This window comes from Ambystoma mexicanum, chromosome 2p, assembly GCF_040938575.1.
Source record: "Ambystoma mexicanum isolate Mex_15411 chromosome 2p, UKY_AmexF1_1, whole genome shotgun sequence".
NCBI lineage: Eukaryota > Metazoa > Chordata > Amphibia > Caudata > Ambystomatidae > Ambystoma > Ambystoma mexicanum.
The window spans coordinates 182,684,570-182,709,273 of NC_090923.1; the positions used below are offsets into that span (position 1 = coordinate 182,684,570).

Here is a 24,704-nt window from a genome sequence, read left to right on the forward strand (position 1 = left end):
CTTTTTAGAGAGTGAAAATGTCATTCCAATTCTCAATGACCGTATTTTATAAACAAGTGGAAATATGTTTTAACTGGAAAACGGAATGTTTTTGTAATCATTATTTCTTATATGTGGCGATTTTTAGGGAGTAAAAGTGTCCATTAGACCCCTTATCTGTATCCCCCAGAAACACGCGTGTAGTCTGCACGGCAGAGAAAGGAATTGCACCACAGAGGACTCAGCTTTTGGAGGGAATTTACCAGTGTGGGAGCATCTTACTTCTTTACACATCCTAAGGAAACTATTCGAGTGCAGCTTCAATGTTACAGTTAACTCTCCATTCTTGCCTGAAACAACACACGTAAGACTGCTATGGGAATGAGCGGTCACCTAACCCCCCCCACCCCCCACGCGGCCATTCAGTGCACAGAAACATGCCTTCAGTAGAAGACGTACGCCCTCTAGTGGCCTTAGACAAATGGGACCTCCCATTCTCTGCACTTCATGTTATGGATAGCTAGCAGTAAAAATGCATCTATATTGGCCCGAGACCCGTCCAGAACGGCTTACACTGCAAGAGAGAATTCAATGGGGCAATGTGTGGGGGTTTAAAAAAAAAAACTCATCCCACGAAAACACTCGCTAAACGAAACGCTTGTAGAAAATAAATACATCTTTAGTTTGCCCAGCTGAGAAGGCCGGTACTGCCCACATCTAATTACATGAAGAATACTGCAGCTATTGAAACTCGATTTTGCGAACAATAAATGCTATATATATATATATATATATATATTATTTAAAAATAATCTATGACAAATGTATGTCTAATACACGAGTGCATGCGTGTAAACAGCACATCAACGACTACAGACTCCACACTTTGTGTGGTTCCAAGTAACACTTCTCTTTGTATGTGCCTTTGTGAATTTGTATTCGTGACTTCTAATAGACACCCCTTGGACCCATGTGATATTGTGTGCGAGTAGAGGACAGACTATTCATCAGCATTTAGTAGTGGACACATGCATTGTGCATCATTGTAATGCAGTGTAAATATATAATTAAATAAGAGTCCCCCCGCCCCCGCACACAAGTCTCACGTTGGCTTTTTAAAGAAAGTGAAAGAACAATACAAATGGTTCCAACTTGCAGCCCTCACTAATGTTGCCAGGGGCGGGTACATGGATGGGAAGACGGTGGGGGCTGCACTGTTGAAAAGCTTCAGCACAGCTCTGCAGACTTCAGGCGAGAGGATTGTCCCTTCAATTGCAGTATAAAAGAAAGTACAAAAGAAAGGCAGGCGTGTGCCAGCCACATTGCTCTGTGTGTTGCTTTTAAACCAAAAAACCGTGCATTTTGTCCTTGACATGACGACTGCTGAGATGAACAGTTTGATGGTGTAAAAAAAATGTATCAACAAAAACCACATTCACTTTTTCCAGGTACAGAATATTAACACTGACCCTGGGGCCCTTTGCAGACCCGACAGAGCCTCCCTTTCTAACTTATGATAGCATTCTTGTTGGGCAAGATTTGGAGCAGTACCCTTTGAGTGCACTACAACAACCTTGACTCCTGGTAAAAGGAACCCAACCTTTGGTATAGGTCTGTACTACACAGGTTGGTAGGGTGGCTGAGCAGCCAGGCTTATCTCAAGAGGGGTCAATGTGAGTAGTAGGGTGGTTACAAAGATTCACAGTTACAAGTATCCAAATAAACACTTACACTCAAGGTTTCTTGATTAAACAATTATTAATTTATTTAACAGTCAGTTTGAATAAGCCTTCTTCAGAAGGGGCAATATAACAGTAACACACAAATACACTCCAAAATACACTCTGTTAGTTTCTCTCACTCAGCAAATACCCATTGGGTATGGCACACAGACACTTCCTACACCCTCAGGTGACTTAAATAGCTAGGACACTGTGGACATTAATATATCACTGGTACAGTCAAAGCAATACTGAGATGAGTGTTTAAGTAAAGAGGTTTCAGAATAAAACAAGCGATCACACAAATATTCTGAAGCAGGTAAGTACTTTTGAATCCCCAATGCAAAGTAAATTAACCCTTTCCTGGTGGGAAGGTAAAACACAAACAGAGGAGAGAAGAGTTATTCAGGGAGCCAGGCCAGCCAATGTCAAATGGTCAAAAGTCTAGATGTGCTGAAGCACTTCTTGCAGTTAAGTAAAAGTCTTGCACAAGGTTTTAGAAGTCTTTGTACAAAAAGTAGAATCAAAGTAGTATCACAAGCTGTGAGGCTTGTGAGAGGTAGAAGATGCAAACAACTCTACAGAAGCAACCAAGACATGTAAGGTTATAACGACAAAAGGTAAGTTCTCTTAGACTGTACAGTACCTTTGGTTAGTAGAAATGGTTCCAGCTGGCTTCTGTTCCTGTGCGGCTCTGCAGATCCTTTTGTTCCTGTGCCTCAGTCGTGGAGACAAGAGGGAGGACTTTTGGGACTCCTGTAACACAACGGGACAGTCGGCGACAGAAAAGGACCAACTTCTATTCAGCGGAACTTTGCGGATTAAGCACCTTGCGTCTCAGGAAATAGCTCCACCGCAGACTCTCGGATACCACTCTGAACTTTACTTGCATCTGGGGTCCAGCACTCTGTTGCGGTGGCTCAGGCTTGGTCCGTCCTGCTTACTGGGAGTCCAGAGGATTGTCCACATGCTCGGGTCCAACTTAAAAGTGATTCACTGTGTTTGGTGTGCCTCTCCCTGGCACTTGGGTCCAGCAGCAGCAGCGGAGTCCAGCCAGCTCCGAGAGGATGTCCAAACAAGTTCACTTTGGAGTTGATTGGTCGCACTAACTCAAGGCGAGAGAAGTCATCCTTGCAGGGCTTCTCTAGTCGAGACAAATTCGGAGTTCAGCACAGCAGCAGGGCTTCACCGTGCAAACCAATGGTCCAGGAGTTGCAGCAGGTGTCTCTTCCAAGTTCTTCTTCAGATTCCTTCGTCCAGTTGTTGACTCTGCCTTCCAGGCCAAAAAGCCTTGCCTTTTATCCAGGTTTCTCTGATTCATTCCAGCCTAGCTCTCAATTACACAGCAGGGTGGCTGTCCTTGCCGGACAGCCAGCTGGCCAATCACCTTTGGGTGCATTCCTGTAACCAATGGGATTAAGCACAGGGAGTTTCGGGCACCTCCCTCACTTCCCCCTGCCAGACACGCTGGAGCCAGAGGCAGGCTACACTCACGAATCCCGCCAAAGATAAAGCAAACAAAGGGACCAAACCTGGTTTGGCGCGCAGAGTAAATCTCAAGAAGGACCTTTCCAGCAAGAAATAACAAAAAAAGAAGATCGGGCCATTCTGACAAAATAGGCACCCAAGGGTGCCTTACTGTAGCTGCGAACGTAGCCCGCGGTAGAAACACACAATGGTAGCAAAAGGTAAACCACTGCCACCAGCCAATAATTGTAGAAAGGGTAACAAACTTGTTACATGAGAAACTAGCCAGAGGGGATACTAAGTAACCCCTCCAGCACCCTATTGTAAGACAGTGTGTGCTGGGTCTAGAAAGTTACAATTGTAAGTAAAGTCAATTTCACTTTACTGCTCTTGGAAACAGTAGTTTATCCAAGAGAATGTATTTAAACCTTTGGGAAATCTGAAAGACTTCCCTGTGCCACTGCACTGAAGGTGCTGTGTGTTAGAATATAAAGATGATGCCTATGGAGTTTCTCAGACTCCAAAACCAAAAAGAAACTGTTAAATTACAGACAAATTACATGAGAGTGTAGGGAAAAAGGTCTTACTATCTCCAGGTTAAAAATTAAAAGTCCTAGAGTCCAGCAAAAGTGCTCAGGGTCTCTAAGGTACAGAGCAATTTCGGAGAATTCTCCCCAACAATTCTCCTATAGAAAGGACAATCCACTGTGTTACTGTTAGCTTGGTCACTGCTCGACCCAGTCTTGAATGCGAAAATACAATAAACAGTGAGTTCTCCCTGCGAAAGGCTACCGTCCTGGCTACAGCGAAATTCAAAGCATGTTCCGAGTCCAATCTGTTGAGCCTCTCCTCTTCCTTTGAAGGACGGGGAGGCGGAAAACACATAGATAATGCAATGCACTTAACTTTCAGAGTCACGTTTTCTTTAAAAGAGAAAAAAAACAAATGAAATGGTCCAAACCTCTTTCCGAAAGGCATGTCGGTCACAATGACATCCACGGAGCCAGTCCTTAAAGGAAGGTTGAAAATATTCCACTGCATAACATCTATTGGCAATCCCCACGAGGCGTCCCTGAAAGGAGAGAAGACAACAGAGCATTCAGACACAGCTCTATTAGCCAGTGTGAGTGTGTTCAGGACAAGCCACGTGACCAAGGACATGAAGACATTTAGGATACCCTGCTTTTCATCATTGGCAATATACAGGGCTGGCCTTAGAGGCCTTCCTGCTGCGCCCCTGGTGAGCCCCCCTCCCGCCGTACCACTGGGGCAGGGGGCACCAAATGTTTCTTTTTGTGGTGACATAATTTGTGTCATTTTAAAATTAAACGCCCTCTGAGGAGGCAGCGCATTTAACAACAAGAAGATTAAAGATTATCACCCCACTCCCGCACCACAGAGGGGTGGTAATTATCTCAATATGGTGCCGGCACGCTATTGTTGTTAAATGCGCCATCTCCTGCGAGCGCATTTCAATTTTAAATGACACTTCTCCCACCACGCCAGCTCAGGATAGCCCTTGAAAGGCTCCCCGAGCTGGCCTGGGTGCCCTGGGGGACTATAGCGCCCCGGGCCGTCGCCCGGGGCCCGCCCTGCCCTAAGGCCGGCTCCGCCAACATACAAGATCAGCTTTATTGGGCCGCCACTATCGCTGCACGCTCGCTTATTGATTGTTCAACAGCGGTTTGTTGCTTTTTCTCCGCAAAGGGAACGTGAAATCATGGTTCCTCAGTTTTACTCCCTTTAAAAAGACATACTTATTAAGATTTGCCTGATTTATTAAATAAAAATGACAGAGCAACATTAACAAGTGGAACACCTGAATCATTGTCAAGATAGCCTGAGTGGTAATTGTGCCCCTTACCCATCTTTGTTTTGGTGCTTTCGTAACAGGGATTCTATGTTGTGGGCCGCTCTGTTCACTGCCGATGGGCTGTTATCCGCTGCCATGTAAAAGCACCTGGACCATTCGGAGACCCCCTTCAAAATACATGCCACAGGTCAGTGCTCGGTGTGGACAGAGTGACGGAACAAAGAGGACACTCACATCCGATATAAGCAACTACACAAACATAAATACACGTGTAAGGTCATAGAAGAAAACGGGCGCACTGAAATTGGAGCATGTTGAGCTACAAATTACAGGCAGTTTCCCCCATGCAGGGCCAAGGCCACCTTTGGAAACACAGGCCAAAAACAAGATAAAGCTGCACGACTCAATCATCTAGCCTGTGCACAGAGGTAAATTAATTTCGCATGTTACAGTCTTTTTTTAAATGAATGAAAACGAAAAGCAAACTTTGGAGATCACACACTTCGATTGGTATGGCTCCAGTTCCACACATTGGATCAATGATGATATCCGCTGGTTTGGGTTCACAAAGCCTATAGGGAAGGAAACAACATAGTCAAACGTAATGTACCGAACATTAAACGTTCACAGAAAAGAGGAGAATACAGTAGCTAGCTCAGCTTTCTCCGCCTAAATGTCACAATATCACCACCTGGTGGCTAACATAGAGACTGTTCCTGGAACTAATGTAAAATAGAAGGAAGGGGGCGCGATGCTAATGTTCTGCGAGGTGGGACTCTCTAGAAATACTAAAGATATGGGAGGTTGTTGTACGCGGCCGTTCGAATCAACACGAGGATTACGACAGGGGTGTACAGGCTCAGATTCTGCTTAACTTCTACATAAATAAGTGGCAAACAAAACTGGAGAAGTCTAACCCTGATGTCCCCAGGTTGGGGACAAGAATAGTGCCTCTCCTAGCATACACGGACGACGTTGTCCTCGTGGGCAGGAAGCCTAGGGAATTACAGTTATGGGGTTTATGTCAGGAAAGAAATTGAAAGTGAATGTTAAAAAAAAAATCATGTATAATGGTGATGGGGGAAAAAACATCAGGAGTGAATGGAGCCCCATTAGAAAAAGTCTGACTACCTTGGGATACGCTTCTCATCGGGCGTTGGCAAGAAGCATGTGGTTAAAATTTCCCAGGCTACTGCATTTCGTTTTGCCAATTTTTATAAAATCCCAACCACTGTCGTGGATGATTAAAATGCATAAAGCGAAACCCCACGAGATCAGGGTATACAGAGCAAACATGTGGGGCACAGGCTCATTTTATACATTACCAATGATTGAAAAGGTTTAAAGTTATTTACCTGTAACTACTGTTTTCCAGCATGGATTCACATGCTCATGAATATTCCCCGCCGCCAGGCAGGGAATTCTTGTTAAAAAAAAAGAAAAAAAAAATTCACTTTCACTTTAAAACTGTATTTCTGCTCTAAACCAATCACTGTCCTCTTAGTCATACTGCCACCATCCAATGACAGTCCTCTCCCTAAGCTCTACCCCTGGTGGCCATCTTCAATATGAACCAAGAAGAGTCCCAGATGGGAAGGTGGGAGGGTTTGCATGTGAATCTCTGCCAGACCCACAATGGAGAAGACAATGCATTACTTACCGTAAAAGCATTTCTGATGGTTGTATCTGCTTAGATTCACATGCTGTGCATAGGTCCGACATCCAGGGGTCACTGCGGAGTATTGCATTTTGTTTTTCGTAGTTGAAAAGGGGACGTCGACAAGGCGTGTCTGAAACACTATCCCTATAGTGACGTGCGTTGTACCCACAATCCCTCACGCGTCGAGGTCCCTCGGATTGTTTTTTTCCGCCCAGCTACTGGTCGCCTTTACGCGGAGCTCCTCGAGAGACATTGCAGATTTCATCTCCTCGACCTTTGGTCGTTTTCTTATTAATATATAACACATAGATCCCTCACTCGACGCAGTTGTGAAGCTGTTTCTCCGCCGAGCAAGATCTTCGACGGAGGGGACGAGCGGAGGAGATCCTTTGGCGTTGCCGAACACGTGGCCTGGCCTCGCAGGCCAAATACAGTAGGGAGAGTGGGGTCGTGGGACATCTCAGTTTCCTTTCTGAGAAAACCTTCTCCAATATGGGGTCTGGCATGGATTCACATGCTCATGAATAACGATTACACAGCAGTACACATACACAGCCACTGTAGGTGGCATGGCTCAACAGGAGCAATAAACACTCCCCTTTGGAACAGACTCACCTCAAACAAACAGGTTGCGTAGCACCGGTTGGCCGACTTGTGACTCCTCTCTGGAATCCCTGTCGACGCAGTAGAACCTTGTGAAGGAGTCCATGGACCTCCAAGTCGCAGCCCTGCAGATATCGAGCAGGGGAACACCAGAGTGAAACGCTGTCGTTGCTGCAATGGCTCTGGTGGAGTGGGCTCTTGGCCGGCCGGGCAGAGGCCTGCTAGCTAATCGATGACAGTGCATGATGCAGCCAGAGAGCCACCTGGAGATGGAAGCCTACGACAAAGCCTTCCCTTGCTTTGCAGGTCCAAAAGTTGACGAACAACTGGGAAGCCTTCCGAAAATTCTTTGTATGTGCCACGTACAACTTCAAGGCATGAGCAAGGTCCAGCAAATGCCAAGACCTTTCCTCTGACAACGATGGATTCGGGAAGAAGACAGGTAACACCAAAGGTTAATTGAGGTGAAATTCCGGTGGCTCCTTTTGGTATAAAGGTTGGGTGTGTACGCAGAACCACCTTTGAAGCTTGGAAAGACCAGTAAGGGGGCTTGTAAGACAGGGCCTGAATCTTCCTGACCCGCCTGATAGCCACGAAGAAAGACGTTTTCCATGAGAGAAACTTGAGTGGGGCCTGATGCATAGGGTCCAAGGGAGCTTCAAGGAATTTATATCATATTGCATCCAAGGACAGGAGAGAAAATCCAACTCGGACATCACGCCACCTGTTTGTCAGAGAACGTCATTTACGCAATCAAATGCCCATGTGCCAAGTATTACGTCGGCGAGACCGCACGGAAAATACGAGTACGTATCAATGAACATAAATCCTGCATCCGAATAAATAACCAAACATCAACAGTGGCAAGACACTTTGTTCTAAATGGACACACAGTAGCACAACTCAGATTTGTAGTGCTGGAAGTGTCCCCACCAAAGGACAGAGTACGAATATGAAAAAACAGAGCACAGAAAGAAGCGTTATGGATTGAGAAGTTAGGGTCCCTGACACCGGAAGGGATGAATGAAGAATTCGATTTGAGTTGTTTTTTATGAAGGATTCACAGAATTGGTGTTTAGTTTCTGCATTATATGTTCATTAGGATTACATTGTTGTTTCTAGATTTATTTATTTGGATTCATTTCCATACCCATAATCATCACCAATATGAACCATTCCAATTTATTCTCCTACCAATCCATTTTTTCCCCTTTTGCTCTCGAATTATGTTCTGAATTTTTTATTTTCTTTTTTACTTTTCATTTTCTCAGTAATTATGTATTTCTTTAGGATGCTTTATGTTTTCAGTCTTTCATTTTCATTTCTAACACATTTAGATTCACGTTTTCAGATTAGCAGATTTAGCGACCTTTCGCTTCTTCATTCACCACATTACTAACATTAGTCATGAACACCACCTTAAAAAGGCCGCCTCGTTTTCAACACGCACAATGCAGTGCGCACCCAACCATGTTAGCATTTTGGTTCCCATGGTAACCTCTCATGACTAAGCCATTTTCATTTTACACGCAAGTGTTTGCAGAGTTCTTCCGCCGTTCAGAGCTGCGCGATACACATTAAGGTAAGATACCCTCCTGACACGGTCTTGGCCGTTCGTCATTATACTCAAATATACTTCCTGATTGTATTTTACAGACTCGTGACCAGGCTTATATTAACACGGACCCAATTGTCTCCGTTAAATGAAGCTTTTCAATAAAGTTGCACACACGCGAGCAGCAGGTCAGTTACCTGCCTCCACTTTGTCACATTTTTTATCTCAAAAGTGTAATGCTTGAACAGCATCTCTCTATTGAATTTATAAAAACTCGAATTTAACCACTTTTTGAGTGGTCCACAGGAGTGCAGCCCACACCGCTGCCCTCACGGCCAAGGTCTTTTTTCCATGCTTCGAGGAATTTAGCCAGCACAACATTGAGCGCCCACGCTGGATAGGGGCCTTCGCCGGCAGGAAAGTCCTGAAGAGTCCCTTGAGGAATTCCATGACGAGCCTGTGAGACCACAGAGAAGGTCTGCTCGTGTTCCTGGATATGGCGGCGAGATGCACCTTGAGAGAGGCATGAGCAAGTCCCGCTTTGGCCAAGAAAGTATGGTAGAAGTTGCAGAGCCGTGACATGCAGAGGGGTAATCCTCTGAGTCCGGCACTACACAGAGAATCATTTCCATTTATGTCTGAAGCACTTCAACATTGGCGAGGCCCTGGCCAGGATTCCCTTACACTCTGCAGGTAAAGCATAACCTCCAAACTCTAAGGCTGCAGGAGCCATGCCCTCAGGTTCAGGGACTCCGGGTTCTGTAGCAGAATCGCCCCCGCACCTCCTTCTCTGGTGAGATGTCCAGGGACAGCGGCAGCCAGATGGACGGGGCTACTGATAGACGCAGTAGGTAGGGATAACAGATTTTCCTCGGCCACGCCGGGGTGACGAGTATCCTGCAGTGGCACTGTCCGAGTGCGTTGATCACACGCAAGTGTTGGAACGGCAGGTTAGGCGTACAGGAACCGTCTCAAGGGAATGAGAACGCGTCTCCCATGCTCCTCGTTTAGGGAACCTGCTAGCTAACCTTTGACACTTGGTTTTTCCGCTGTCGTGAAAACGTTGATCTGAAGCTGGCCCCATTTGCCGAACAGAAATCCACTTGGTTCTGACGAAGTTCCCACTCATAGCAAGAACGCAGTTCCCTGCTAAGCGAGTCCGCAATAGTGTAATGGGATGAGGAACATGTCTTGACAAATGGCCCAGGGCCACAGGTCCTGGGCCTCCTTGGAATGCAGCGGTGAGCGGGTCCACCCCTGGTTTCCGGATGTAGAACATGGTGGTGATGTTGTCTGAAGATCCTCACCACCTTGGCTTTCAAAGACTGGAGAAAAGACTGGAGGGCCCAGAATGCAGCCCAAAGTTCCAGGACGTTGATGTGTAGGTCCCTCTCCACCGGTTGCCAGAGGCCTCTGTCGTGCAACTGTACGGTGTGGGCTCCCCATCCCTCTAGAGAGGCATCCGTAGTGACCGTCTCCTGGTAAGGAGGAACCTGAAAAAGAGCTCCTTGGACGAAATGTGGGCGTATTCCGCAACACTGAATCTCCCAACGGAACCACAGGATGAGCGAGATTTTGTCAGCAAAATTCCCCGACACCTGCATCCACCTCGCATCTAGGAAGTCCTGGAGATGACTCATGTGAAGTCTGCACAGGGGAACAAGGCTGATGCATGAGGACAACATGCCCAGCACTGACTTGATACACCGAACCATTGCCGTCTGCACAGACAAGTGCCGTACCTTGCCCTGTATGGCCCTCACCTTCTCCACTGAGGGCGACACCAAACACGTCACTGTGTTGAGTCGGGCACCTAGAAACAGCATGTCATGAGATGGCATCAAGCAAGACTTTGGATAGTTTATGGAGAACCCCAACTCCGTCAGCAGTTGTAGGGTCTTCGATGTGTGTTCTCCCGCCAGAGCAGGAACGCACCTACAGTCGTCCAGGTAGGGGTATACATGGATGCCTTGTAGACTAATATGTGCCGTCACCGAGGCCAGGCCTTTGGCAAACACCCTTGGGCCGATTTCAAACCAAAAGGCAGAGCCCTGAACTGGTAATACTGACCTTGAACTACAAACCATAGGAACTTGCAGTGTTTCTTGTGAATGGGGATATGGAAGTAGGCATCTGCCAGATCCAATGACGTCAGAAAATCTCCTTGCTCCAGCAGGCCAAGCACATGTTGCAACGTGACCATCCCCAAGTACTTAATGAGACCACGAAAATCTAGTATCGGCCTCTACCCCCATGTTTTCTTTCGAACCAGAAAGTATTTGGAGTATACTCCGTAGCCCTGAGCTGTTGGGGGACATGTTCTATTGCCCCTTTCTGTAACATGGCCCGCACCTCCTGCAGAAGCTGTGGTCTGTGTTCTTGTTGGTGAACTAGCGTAATACGAGGAACCTGCATTGGAACTCCAAGGTGTGCCCCTGTCAGAGAGCGTCCAGCACCCTCCTGTCTGTGGTGATCTCCCACATTCCGACGAACTTTGCCAGCCGGCCTCCCACAGGGTGCCTAAGTGGGAGCCCGAATCCATGGCCAGTTCAGGCCTGCTTGGGGTCAGACGCGCTGTCCTCCTCCGCTGCCTTGAGAATGACCCCTGTACGCTTCTTGAGAGGAGGAGCGTGGAGGCTGTTGGTACAATGTATTATATCCTTTGGAGGATCTTGCTGATTTACTTCTGAAAGAATGAAAGGACAACAGCCACTTCTACTGTAAAGTTCCCAACGAGCGTGCCGGTCTTTATCTCTTGCAAAGACTTGTCGCCTGCTTTTTTTAAGAGGTTCTCCCTGTCGAACAGCATATCCAGTACCATAGTCTGAAAGTCTGGGCGGAAGTTAGTTGCCTTCAACCAACCTTGATGTAGCAGGACACCCCGTTCCCCATATGGCAGAAACCTGTGTCCACAATGTCAACTGCCACCGTGATGGTGTGATAGAGGCCTCCTCCCCATACTAAACGAGCTCCAGTGCCTCGACCTTCTCGTCTTCGAGCAGGAAGTCCAGAATAGGACCCAATTGCCGGTTTTACAGAGCAAGATGGCTAGGGCGTTAGCTGCCTTGATGGTAGAGGTTGCCGTGTAAATTTTTCTCTTGCCCTTTGCATCCAGCTTCTTCCCCACCTGGTCTGGAGGTACCATGGCTGCCGATGTCAGGTCCGCTGAGCACTTCCTGGCTGCTGGTAAGACCTGCGAATCGGCGAGGGCAGAGACCTTAAGTCCCTGGGGGCTGAATACAGGTCCCTGTACTGCTTCTCCAGCTTGCCCGCTTCGTCAGGGCCGTACTCTTGTTTTTCATAAGCGCCAAGGCCCTCCTCCCAGATGTCGTCCAGGAAGGGAACCAACATGATTGTCTTTCTTCTCAACTTGTGCGTTGGTATAGGAAGTCTTCTTTCTTGGTATCCTCGGGGTTAACTGAAACAGCTCTGAGGCCCTTGGGTAAGGAGGCCCTATATGGGGCTCGTCCGCGTGCATGGTCTACACGTCGGCCATGATGAAGTCATCTTCGTAGGTGGCTGTTGTGGCTGTGTCCGTGCCCCTGTCTGCATGCAGGTCCTACGCTCTGGGTGGGCTCTTTTTGCGACAAGCTGGTGGTGGCAGAGTCAGAGGATGGCTAGGTCCAGTGCCCCCTTGGTTTATTTCTTTCATGGGTGCGAGCTTAGCCTCGGGTGCTCTATGCGTGTCCCGTGAAGGCATAGGTCCTGGAGGCACCTTCTGCTGGATTTCGGTGACCAGTGTGTGCAGGGTTGTTTGTATATCCAGCAACATATCCCCATGTCTAGGTGTAAATGGAAGCACCTGGGCTGGGCTGACGCGTCTCATCTTGCGAGCAGGAGCCCCCTTGTGATCCGTAGAGCAATTGTCCTGCAGATAATTTTCCCCATTGGTACAGTAGATCTGCCTGGGACAGCCCCCTGATCCATCGTACCAGGTAAGCTCCACCAAAGGGACTGCCTTTCTATCTCCTTCTCAGGAGGCTGCTGGGTCCGGGTGTCGCTGGAACCCGGAGTGGCCGCCACCTTAGTTGTTGCTTCCGCAGCTGTATCTTGCCTCATGGGGTAAGGACACCCATAGAGTGGCTGCCACCTCCTTCGCTGACCCACTCTCCTTCAGCGCCATCGCAGCGGTCATTGTTGACTTCGATAATGAGCTCATTGCTGCTTTAATCGACGGAGTCGTCGATTCCGTTGTCCTGGTATGCTCCGATGTCTTTGCCAGCTTCGATGAGTCCTCTCCGGACTTGTCCTTCGTCGGCTTATACGCTGACACACTGAGTTCTGCTGGGTTTGGGGTCTTCCTCTTTGAAGAGGACCCTTTCAATGCTAGGCTCACCATAGAGGTTGCCGGAGATGGCGATCGCCTTTTGCACGTCTTGGGACCTGCATCATCGGCAAACCCAGCGGCACTAGCGTTGCAGAGCTTGGCATTCTCTTGGACCCCCACGAGGGGGGCGTCCTCAAAAGGATCTTGACCTCCTCTCTGAGGGAGTTTGCTTCTCGGACCGGCAAGTATGCCAAGGCTACCACTACATGATGGTAGTTTTATGCCCATTTTTCTGGTGGATGTTAGCTGGTCCCTGTTCACACCCATATGCCATCAGAGCGGCAAAATTCCTAGTTAGAGATGTATTCCCACGATGGGGGAAGAGGAGGGTGTGCGAGGTCCTGCTGTCTGACAATCAACCTCATTTCATAAAGGAGACCGTTGAACATATAACAGCTCTAGTGGGGATCAAGCACATATTTTCTGTGCTTACCACCTGCAAGCAAATGGGATATGCAAGCACCTCAATGGCCTACTGAAGGAATAAATAGCCAAAATTAAAGCCATGTTGAAAAAGTGATGGCTTCATTGCCTGCCCCCAGCTTTGTTCGCATTTCGCAATCAGCTTGGGTCTGACCACAACTTAACCCCTCATGAGGTGGTTACAGGGCAATGCATTCGACTCCCACTTGCTCCTCCCTATTGAGCACTGAAAGACCCCCACTAGTACCTCTTTTATTTGCTTCAATCCAGCAGGAAAGGTCGAAAAAGATTAATGAAGACAACACATTCAAAAACATAGATGAACTTTTGAAACAACAACTACTTTATCCAGGGGACCCTATCTTGTAGAGCAGGCCACTGATCGTGCTGTTAAGCTGAGTGGGGGAAAAATACTGGAATCACATTGGAGACGTCAAGCTCTGCCGAGGTGAGACCTTCTCCTGCCAGAACAAAGATAATTTGATGCAAAGAGAAGAGCAAGACAAAAGGAGAAGCATCACAGCAAAGAGTGACTCGGTCGTTGACTAGAGTTAGGAAAGGACAAAACGCAGAATTCAACTAGCACACAATTTCTCACACTATTGAGAAAGTAAAAAGACTGTTTGAATACATGATTCCGTACCTGCATGCAATCTTTGAGGAGTACTTTATTAGATTTGTAATTGAATCTGAGACTGAACGGATGATCCTGCCTAGATTGTTTTTTATGCTTTTTTACTTTACGTGGCACAAACCTACCCACGTCTGACCCACAGAGTCCCCTCTGTCATAACGTTACTAAGTAGTACTTGGGTCCATTTGGTGTGGCGTGGTTGTTTTATGCAGCACTCTCCCAATAGATTAGATGAAGAGCTTAACCGAACACACTAAAACTATAATTATGCATTTTTGAGGCTTTCCATGTGATCCTTACAGATTTTCAGAACACAGAGGACATTCGGTACTACAAAAATGGGAACTGTAATTCGAAACTGCTGTATCAATGTTTTGTGCCTTCTGTTTCTCTAATTCTTTTCCCTCTTTGCATTAGGAAGGATTTTATTTTCGCATGCCAATGCTTTGACCCTTACTAACACAACCCCCATCCATCCTTTTACGGAAGCCATATCTGGGCAGATGACCAATGCTGCCAAAGAAGTAAAAAGACAAGACGCAGTGCAGATGTAAAGTTTGACCAAGTAAATTCATATCCAACTGATTCGGCCCTTATCGCCAACAGCATATGGTACAAACACATGACCAAGGTGGGGAAAGAAACTACAAAGGAGATCTGCTATACATATGCGCTCTTATTGCCTATGCTACGAGTAAATCCAGAACATTCATAGCAATTGAAATTCCAGCCGCCAGAGCACAATGTCGCATCCATCTGTCACTCTGCACAACCAGAAGCCGATTCCAAGGGAGATATCACAGAAGACGTTTGTTGCATTTCATGCTCTACATGCAACATTCCATGCTGAGGAAGGCATGGACTGTGGAGTGTAGAGTATGGAATGCTAGAAGAAAGAGGCACTGAGAAAAACTGTTTGGTCATTTGAGAGCCACTATGCTGAGGAGCCTGTGAGCGTACACGAGATACTCAATAAAGAACAGATTTACATGAAATCCGTTTCCTGGATCTTTTCAGTGGTGACAAGGGTGGGATTCCCTACATGGTTGGTTATTTTGTGATGGATAACTATATATGGAGGTAGTTACTGCTGTATTCTTTTTTGTGGGACTGCCTTTTATTTACAAATGTGGGAATGCTTTTATGCAATTTGGTCTCTCTTTGCCAAAGGCTGTATTTACTGCCACTCTTTTGGTTGTTTAATGTTTAATTGGAATGAAACAGTATGCATCTCCAATCTCAAATCTGACAACTCAATTTTGTGTTCACTTCCCCTTTTGAGCCGTTAGGAGCACACGGTCAGCAACGCATAGTTTTCCCGAGAGGACTTGGGCAATATGAAAGATTTTACTGCACAAAATTCACATGAAGCCCAATGCTGTTGCAGTTGTGCAAAAAGTGAGCCTGTTGCCTTAAGCCATCAGAGCTGCTTCAAAGTATGATCTTGATCAAATGGAGAGACAAGGAGAGATAGAAGAAAGGGTCAAGTCCTCCAAGTGGGTCTCACTATTAGTCATTGTTCATATACCCAATGGGAAACTCAGATTGTGCAAAGATTTGAGATGTGTAGATCAATGTGTGATACCAGATAGACATCCCTTACTTAATATAACTGAGATTTTAGGCACGATTAATGGCGTACCGGTGATGAATACTTTAGTTTAAGTCTGTGTACCACCAAATTGTTTTGCACCCATACTCTAGGAATACAACAGTCTTTATTACCCATGAAGGGCTGTTTCAATGTAAGCACCTGCCTTTTGGCCTTGTATTGGCATCGACGTTTTTCAATGCATTATGTACCAATTGTCTCATCACATGGAGGGGGCATTGTGTTTCCAAGAGGATGTGTTTGTGTATGGAAGAACACTTCAAGAGCACAATGCCAGGCTTAAGGAAGTGTTGGACACTTCGAAGAAGCTGGTTTTACACTGAGTAAGGAAAAGTGCAAATTCCATAAGTCCACTGTACAATACTTAGGACACGAGATATCTGAATAGGGTATTAGACCAAAGAAGGATCTGGTGAATACCATATTAAATGTTCCCAGTCCCAATAACAAGGAGAAGATATCCTTTTTAGGAATGGCTGATAACTATGCCAAATGTATTCCTGAGTTGGCGAATAAACCTTTTCACATGAGAAAGCTTGTGAAGAAAGGAGTGAGATTTAAGTGGGATGATGAATGGGAGCGTGAATTTGAAGAAACAAAGCTAGCCTCCAATAATGCACCTACTTTAAAGAGTTTTGATCCCAACAAGAAAAATATTCTCACAACAGATGCAAGTAATCATGGTCTGGGGGCAGTGTTGTCTCAGAGAAATGAGGGGAAAGAGTGTCCCATTGCTTTTGCATCCAGAGTTTTAAGGGAGGTGGAACATAATTATTCCACAACTGAAAAAGAGCTACTAGCTACTAAGTGGGCGATTGACAAGTTTCGTCCATTTCTTTGGGGTACGAGATGTGTTGTCTGATTGGACCACAGGCCTCTAAAAGAAATCTTGATGACAAAGAGTTTGGATCAAGTGTCTTCAAGAATACGTAAGGGGGTTGCAGGTCTGCAAGATTACAATTGGGAGATGGAGTATGTACCTGGAGTAAGGAACAAGGCAGCGGATTGTCTTTCAAGGTTAACAAATGTAATTGAAAATGGGGATGACAATATCAATAAAGAGGATCACATTTTAAGTGTCAACCAAGAGGTTGTATCAGAGAAAGAGTGGGAGGAAGCTTTGTTTGTCGACAAGGTACTCTGAGCTGTCAAGGAGTGTCTCAAATGCGGTATCAAAGGTAGTGAGATCAGGAAATTAACAATGCCAGATGCTGTTAGACATGTGTTTGATGAGTTTCTGCTAAACAAAGGTATGATTTTGAGGGGGGACAACGTGTTTCCACCTACAAGTGTGAGAAAGAATATTCTAGGAATTGTACATGAGGGACACCAAGGCATGACAAAGACCAAGCAACTCATAAGACAAGACTACTGGTGGCCTGGGATGGATTTGCAGATTGAGAGATTAATCATGGATGGTCATATTTGTGAAGATTCCGCAAAGGGTTGTATTGCAAGAGTGTAATACAGTAATGTCTATTCTGTCCGTACCCTGGGAGCATGTGGGGTTGGACATTGTGGGACCGGTAAAGAGTCAAAGGGACTGTACAGTTTTGCATTGTTCTGGTGGATATGCTATCATGATGGGTGGAGATTTCATGGGTGCAGAATGTCTGTTCCAAGGATATAATTAAGTTTTTGGAGGACATTTTTAGGAGATAATGTTATCCAAAAACCATTGTGCCATATAATGGGGTTCAACTTGTGTCTGAAGAAATTGAGGCGTTCCTTAAGAGGAATGACAGAGCATAAAACTATTTCAAATTTATCACCCAGGGACAAACGGAATCGTTGAGAGATTCAATAGGGTCATTAAGAATAGCATGAGGTGTGCTATCTCAGCTATTTCAGAAAATGGAGATTGGAGGAAAGCAGCAGAGGATACAGTAGTGGCACATAGGTTTACACATCATGCCACTACAGGGGTTTCTCCCTTTGAGAGGTCGACGGGGAGGAAACCCAACACTAAAGCTTGTCCACCTTGGTTGGGCAGGGCATGCCAGAAACACATTGATTTTCATGTGGTCAAGGAGAATATTACTAAGAGACAATTGTGTAATAAAGTCAGTTTTGACATTAGGAAGGCACCAAAGAAATGTCTTGTTGAGGAAGGTGACTGAATGCAGATAAGGTTTCCCCATGCCAGAGTGGAAAGGGGTGTTGATTGGTCCGAGCCTGTCAAAGTTGTGAAGTTTTATGGAGCGGCCAGGGTATCAGATGGTAGAGTGTGGAATGCTAACAGGGTATTAAAGTGAATGGTAAACACAGTGGTGTGAGTTCCACAGAACAAAAAATTGATAGGGAGAAAAAGTGTCTCAGTGATGGGGATGAAGGAAAGGGTCACTGTGTGGCTTGTGCCAAACGTGCGTGTGGTAGACCATCATACTTGAAAGACTATGTAAACTGAGATTGAAAATGTGATACTTTCATCAACGTGCTTCTGTCTTAATTGTTACCAGGATAAATGTATACATGCAAATAATTATCTTTGTGCATCTTTATTAATGTGCTTTAGCTACCTACACATGTTGCCTGGATGAATACATATGTAAGTAAATCAATGTTCTTGTTGCTTACTATCAAATTGGTTGCAAATTCACTTTACAGTGTAAATAGGTTGTTAAATGTTTCCCTTCTTTTACAGTTTAAGTTGGTTGCTATTTAATTTCTTCATCTATAGCATTAAAACCCTATTAATGTTATAGTGTAACATTTCATGTTGTACATGCAACATTCCGTGCTGAGGTGGGCATGGAGTGTAGAGTATGGAATGCTAGAAGAAAGATGCATTGAGAAATACCGTTTGGTCATTTGAGAGCAACTATGCTGAAAAGCCTGTGGGCGTGTATGAGATACTCAAAGAACAGATTTACCTGCAATCAGTTTCCTGGACCTTTTTAATGTTCCTGTATGAGGACAGTTACATCAAGACTCAAGGCGTGATAGAGGACTACTGGGGCACTGACAAGACAATAGAGTATGTCTCTGATGGCCCACACAAAGGGGAAGCAAAGATAGTGACACAAAGGAATGGTAATACCACGGGACAAAAGGAAAGAGGAGGAATGCCAAGATGATGAGAAATACCACAGCTATTAAGTAATATGGACACATCTACACAGCAGAAGGGTGGAAAGAGGGAATGGTTATAAGAAAGGAAAAAACACGCTCCTAACAGTTCCAGTAGAAATAGTGCAGAAAGAAAATGACAACTGCCTCAAAGAATGGGAAGCAAGTGCAAAATTGTTCACATGGGTAGAGCATGAAGTCCCATGCTACCACTCAAGAGTGGTTCATTGCGTTTCCAGAATGATGGCCCTGTGAAGGTTGGATAAAATAAGGAATGCAAACAAACCTCAAAGATACTTGGTATGAAGGTCGGTACCGCAGTACTAATGGACCACTACTGGGGCGGTGGATCAAAGGCATACATGCAATTACCACCTAGCTGGCGAAGGATACGTTGTCTCGTACAGCTAAAAACACCAGCATTAGTAGTACCCCAGAAAGACATAGAAGTAGATGATTCCATAGGAAAATACTCTTCAAAAGGAAGAAGAGAATCCGTAGAGCTGACAAGAGTAAATAGATGGAACAATGCATCTTCAAAAATGGAAGATGCACTAGACGCAATACCACCAGTACATAGTCTAGTCAGCAGGACTGAGATGTTCTTTGTGTAAATTGTTGCGGCAATTCAAGTGAATGTGAATGCCAAATGGCTCCAGATCACGCGACGATTAACTCAACTGTTAAGGGGTTCAATGCCATCAAAGAAGAATTAAGGGCTGTCGGGTTGATGGCCTTACAGAACTGATACGTTCTAGATCTTCTCACTGCTATGGAAGGAGGCATTTGCATCAAGATCGGGCCTTCTTGCTGTACATTCAAACCCGCCCACAATGAAGAGAATTTTTATTATTTTTATTTTTTATTTTATTGTGCATTTTTAAGGCGCTTATACATCAAGTACATTTTGTTTCAAAGCGCCCGCAGGGCAACAGGGAGGGACATGGGAATGAAACAAATAACAATAAAAGATAGAGGTGCTTCTACTAGGCCTTGTGAGCAATCAGAAGGTGCAAGGAGAGGGAGAGAGGGAAGAGGGAGTGGGGTGTAAGTGCTAGGTTTATCAAGAGGGAAGTGCTAGGGAGTGAGCAGCTGTAAGTGCAGAGTGGTCACCCGTCAATAAATAAGTGCAGGCTCAAATATCAGACCTGTACTCTAAAATGAAGGTAGAGACAAATGCTTCATGCATCTTTTCCAGTATACCATCAAGGATGGTCAACGGACTGAAAATACTGATAACAGCATTGATACTATTGTTATTTGCCTTCTGTATCATCAGCGTAGCGATATCACAATGCGGGAAGACGACTGAAAAGACCATAGGGATGAAAGTATTACTGGACTTAGAGACAGAAGAGGACGAAGAAACAAAAGACAGGTAATGCACTGAAACGACAGCTGACGTAGTAACCTCTGTTTCCATCAAGAACAGTGTTCGAGTTTTCCTTCAACACATGCGACTATTGGGGGAAAATGGGCATGGTGCAACCCTAGTGGAGATTGTAGTTATTTGACCTGGAGTCTGGACGAACATGCAAAGTACCATGGCCACCTCAGAAATAACAAAGGTCTGGCTCCCGAAACTGTAAGTGAAGAGAGAGTCGTCAGGGAAGTGTGGTCGACTCATCAACCAGAGGGGATTGAAGACAAAAGTCCAAGTGTGGCCCTCGTGACTCCCAACCGACTCGCACCCCAAAGGCAGTAAAATGATAGATGCACAGCACTACTGGGCCCTTCATCACCATCGTCAATGTATCGCAGATATGAGAACTGTTACTTGCTCAGACAGCAACTCAAACCATACCCGACTGACAATATGGAGGAGATAGAGTTGCCATCGATCGAACAAGTTAACTGACTTTTACCTTGAAAGGCTGATGATGTCACCACGGAAATCATGACATAGGTGCACATAGACGTGAAGCATATAGACATCCAATGAAGAAACTACACAAACACTCCTAGTTTATTATTGCCAGACACAAAACAAATGCTTATGACTCACGCAGACAGGACACGGACACACGGACACACGGACACACGGACACACGGACACACACACACACACACACACACACACACACACACACCCCCCCCCCGTCCCCCCCACCCCCCCCTTTGTGAAGCATAATACATAGATCCAGTATGCACATGCTTAACTGTGACTAACACGTAAAGCAAGAACAAAGATGGAAGCCACAGGTGCACTGAAGTGAATGGGGAAGGCGAGAAATACCTCGAATAGCTGGAGAAGCTGCCAGTCTGATTCAGCTAAATGGAGTCAGCTTCCAGCACAGACACAATGCCTATCCCAGCCAAAGACGAGCAGAGATGGAAAGCTTTTTAGTGGAAAGATTTTAGTTTAACAAAGGCGATAGGACACCAGCAAAGAATATAGCTTAAAATCCTCATGATTACAAGCAGGAGAGCTCCATTACGTGGCCCCTACACACGTGACCTGGAAGACCAGGACAATGCCTATTCACTCGAAGTAGATGTAGGAAAGCTGTTCCCATCGAACGAGTGGTGGAAAGCTATAATTACTACACAGGTTCAAAACTGGATACTCTCTCAGGGCTTAGGCGTTCAGAGATGGCAACATGATGGGAACATACAGAACCTTTGTGATTGTTCCCATTGCCTTGAAAAGGTTCATTGAGCCTGGTAGCTGTCCAAGGTCCCAAAGCTGGGAAGACACGTTCGGTCCAATACTTAGCTACCTTTCACTATGGTGCAGGGCACAATAATTTACCTGTTAACCTGCAACTTTGCATTGGTAACATTAAAGGAATAGCGCGCTCAAAAGTATTATTGGCTAAAAAGATAGCCAATAATTAAAAATAGATCTAAAAAATATTTTTTTAAAAAGTCCCTATGTAAAGTATTGAGCAAATGAAGCTCAAACTTAAAAATGTGAAGCACTAGGAGGCATCCGTTTTGTGAAATGGATGCCTCCCTGTGCTTGTCCTTGCAGCACTAATTAAGTAAAAGCCAGCCAGCTGTAATAAACAAAAGCTACCATTGGGTGACTTTTGCTTCATTGGTGTCGGAGGACGGAGACCAGAGACTGCAGGCAGGAAAGCTGCATCTGGGTAAGTGCTTATTTCTTTTTTTAAATAAGCACTAGCTGTGTTTATTTTTCTAAGTTTTCCAGGCTGGAGGAGCCCGGAAAACTTAGAAAGAAAACTGCAGCTTTTAAAACGTTGTATTTATGTTTCCGGTAGCTTCAGCTCGGAGCCCCCAAGGCGTTGTTGTATTTAAAAACGATGCAGCTTTCTTTCCAAGTTTCTGACGCTCCGACTAGCCGGAGGAAACGAAGAACCTTAGAAAGAAAAACTGCAAACAACTCGGTTGTGTTTCAAAATGCTGCAGTTTCTGCCTGCAGCGGCTTTCACTTTGAGTCTCCCGGGGTCCCCCGGGAGACAAAGTGAAAGCCGCTGCAGGCAGAAACACAACGTGGTTGTGTTTCAAAATGCTGCTGTATTTCGCACTACGGTGGCTTTCGCGTGGAGTCTCCTGGGCTCTCCCAAAATTGAGGAAGCTCAGGAGACTCTAAGCGAAAGCCGCCACAGTGAGAAATACAACGTTGTTGTATTTGTAAATGATGCAGTATTTACAAATACAACAACGTTGTTATTCGGACTATGGTCAGGGTTGGGAGAGCCCAGGAGACTCCATGAGAAAGCCGCCGCAGTCAGAATAACAACGTTGTTGTATTTATGATTTCCGTGGTTTTCCAACCACGGCAAACACAAATACAACAACGTTGTATTTGTAATTGCTGTGCCTCTGCTTTTTGCCTTCATTTTACGTTTTCTGTGCTTCCCTGGGTTTGGGAAGCACAGAAAACGTAAAATGAAAGTGAAGGCAGCCTCTTCAGCTCTGCTACGCCTGCAGTAAGCAAAAGCGCCCAGTAGGGGGCTTTTGCTGCTTGTTTAGTGCCGCCAGGGCAGAGCTGAGGAGGCTTTAACAAAACAGAAAGGTGATGGCTGGAAGGTTTTGAATTAATCATAACCACGGGCAAAGCTCTGGGCAACCCTCCAGACCATCGTTTTTCAGCCTGCCAAGCCATTACAGAAGGGGAAAAACCATATGCAAATCAGTCTTGGTCCTACCCCAAAAGGGGCAGTCCAGCCCGAACTGCTAGGTCACATCCCTTCTGCACGAGACCACAAGCATCCCCAGACATGTTTCAGCCTTGTTGGGCGTCATCAGTGAGGAGTAGCTTGGGTCTCTAGGCCCGGCAGACTCGGGACCCACGTCTGGGCATACCCGTCCCACTCGGGGTGACTTTAACAAAACAGAAAGGTGATGGCTGGAAGGTTTTGAATTAATCATAACCACGTGCAAAGCTCTGGGCAACCCTCCAGACCATCGTTTTTCAGCCTGCCAAGCCATTACAGAAGGGGAAAAACCATATGCAAATCAGTCTTGGTCCTACCCCAAAAGGGAGCTGAGAAGGCTGCCTGAAATGGCAAAATGGATGCTCCCATGTAAACGCTTTGAGCCTCGTTTGCTCAAAGTGTTTACATAGGAACTTTCATTCAAAATATGTTTAAAGTATGTTTTAGACTATTGCCCATCGTTTTAGCCAATAATATTTTGAGTGCACTATTCCTTTAAGAGGTGGTCGGAGGAGGAGCCAACAGATATGGTGAGCCAATAACCAAACTAACTGCTATGTATTATATATAAAGCTTTCCTAAACTGACCAATCCCCCTACCATGAGTTTTGAGGGATACAACTTGTTGGTGTGACGTCATGTATGGTTAAATTGGTGTGACACACGTTTGGAGGACAAGAGCTCTGGAAACATGCTGTTTTAGTGCGATCCCTGTAATTTTGTTTGATAATAAAGACACTGAACTTTGCCCTATGGTTGAGTCTTCCTTTCTTGCAGCAAGGATTTTGTTGGGGCTCCAAGTAACCTGTTGCTGGTAATCAGGGTAGCTGTTAAAAATGCCCCTGCCCCCCCTTTACACCAACCTACACTTTCGCAGATTTTTCTTTTAACTGATTGTTCCACTTAATTTGCCTCAAAAATGAGGGGGAGGGAAAGGGGGGGAAGAGACCCTCAGAAGCTCCCTCACAACCCCAATCCGCATATATACCTTGCCTGCACTTACCATATGCATTTTGTGATGCAAAGAAAGTGTGTGGGGACTCAGGGGGGACAAGCAGAAAATAGAAATCAGCAAAAAAGTGTATTCAACAAAAGTAGACTTCAGCAAAAGTGGGCTAGATGGATTACGATTTTCTAATTCCAATAGAAACAAGCTTTGGCAATGGCAATAGATCAGGCTTTTGTGTGGGCATGGGAAAGACACTTACTAGGCACATATCGTATGGCGTAAGTGTTCAATGGCTGCTGGTGTTTTTGGAAGGTGATTGGAGTCAATGGAGAAAGGGTGTTTGCTGAGGGTGTGATAAAAAAAAGGTTTCTCATCCCTGTGAGGAGGGGAGGTTTCAGAAAGGGCGTGTGACTTCCACTAGACTTCAATGGTGGATGCCAGGGCTGGAATAGCAAGGGGTGCTGTAGGTGAAGATGGAGGTTCACTCGCAGAGCTGTGCCTGAGCTCACCCCACCCCATGCCACCACTAGCACTGGCTGCATGAGAATGAAGCCACATCCCACTCTTCACGTGCCACTCAGCACCACACTACACATAAGGGCTGTCAAAGACAGAGAAGAGGCGGACACCATTTGCTAAACAGGCTTCTGTCACCACGTAATTAATTTATGTCAAAGTCTGATGGTAAGGCTGTATTAAAGCGAGCTCAAAGACTTCCCACAAGGTGTTTTGGGCGGGCATTATTAGGAACGGAGTGGGAATGGCCAT

General features: G+C 45.7%; 1 protein-coding gene across 1 annotated transcript in view; it reads right to left on the bottom strand.

The window, feature by feature from the left end:
- Positions 1-24,704, bottom strand: part of THUMPD3 (THUMP domain containing 3) — a 160,406-nt gene that overhangs the window by 24,175 nt on the left and 111,527 nt on the right. Inside the window, exons 6-8 of the mRNA XM_069643467.1 lie at positions 5,483-5,552; positions 5,032-5,147; positions 4,129-4,239 (exon numbers count right to left, since the gene is read on the bottom strand). Coding sequence (XP_069499568.1) covers positions 4,129-4,239; positions 5,032-5,147; positions 5,483-5,552 — 297 coding nt within the window. The remainder of the gene's footprint in view (positions 1-4,128; positions 4,240-5,031; positions 5,148-5,482; positions 5,553-24,704) is intronic.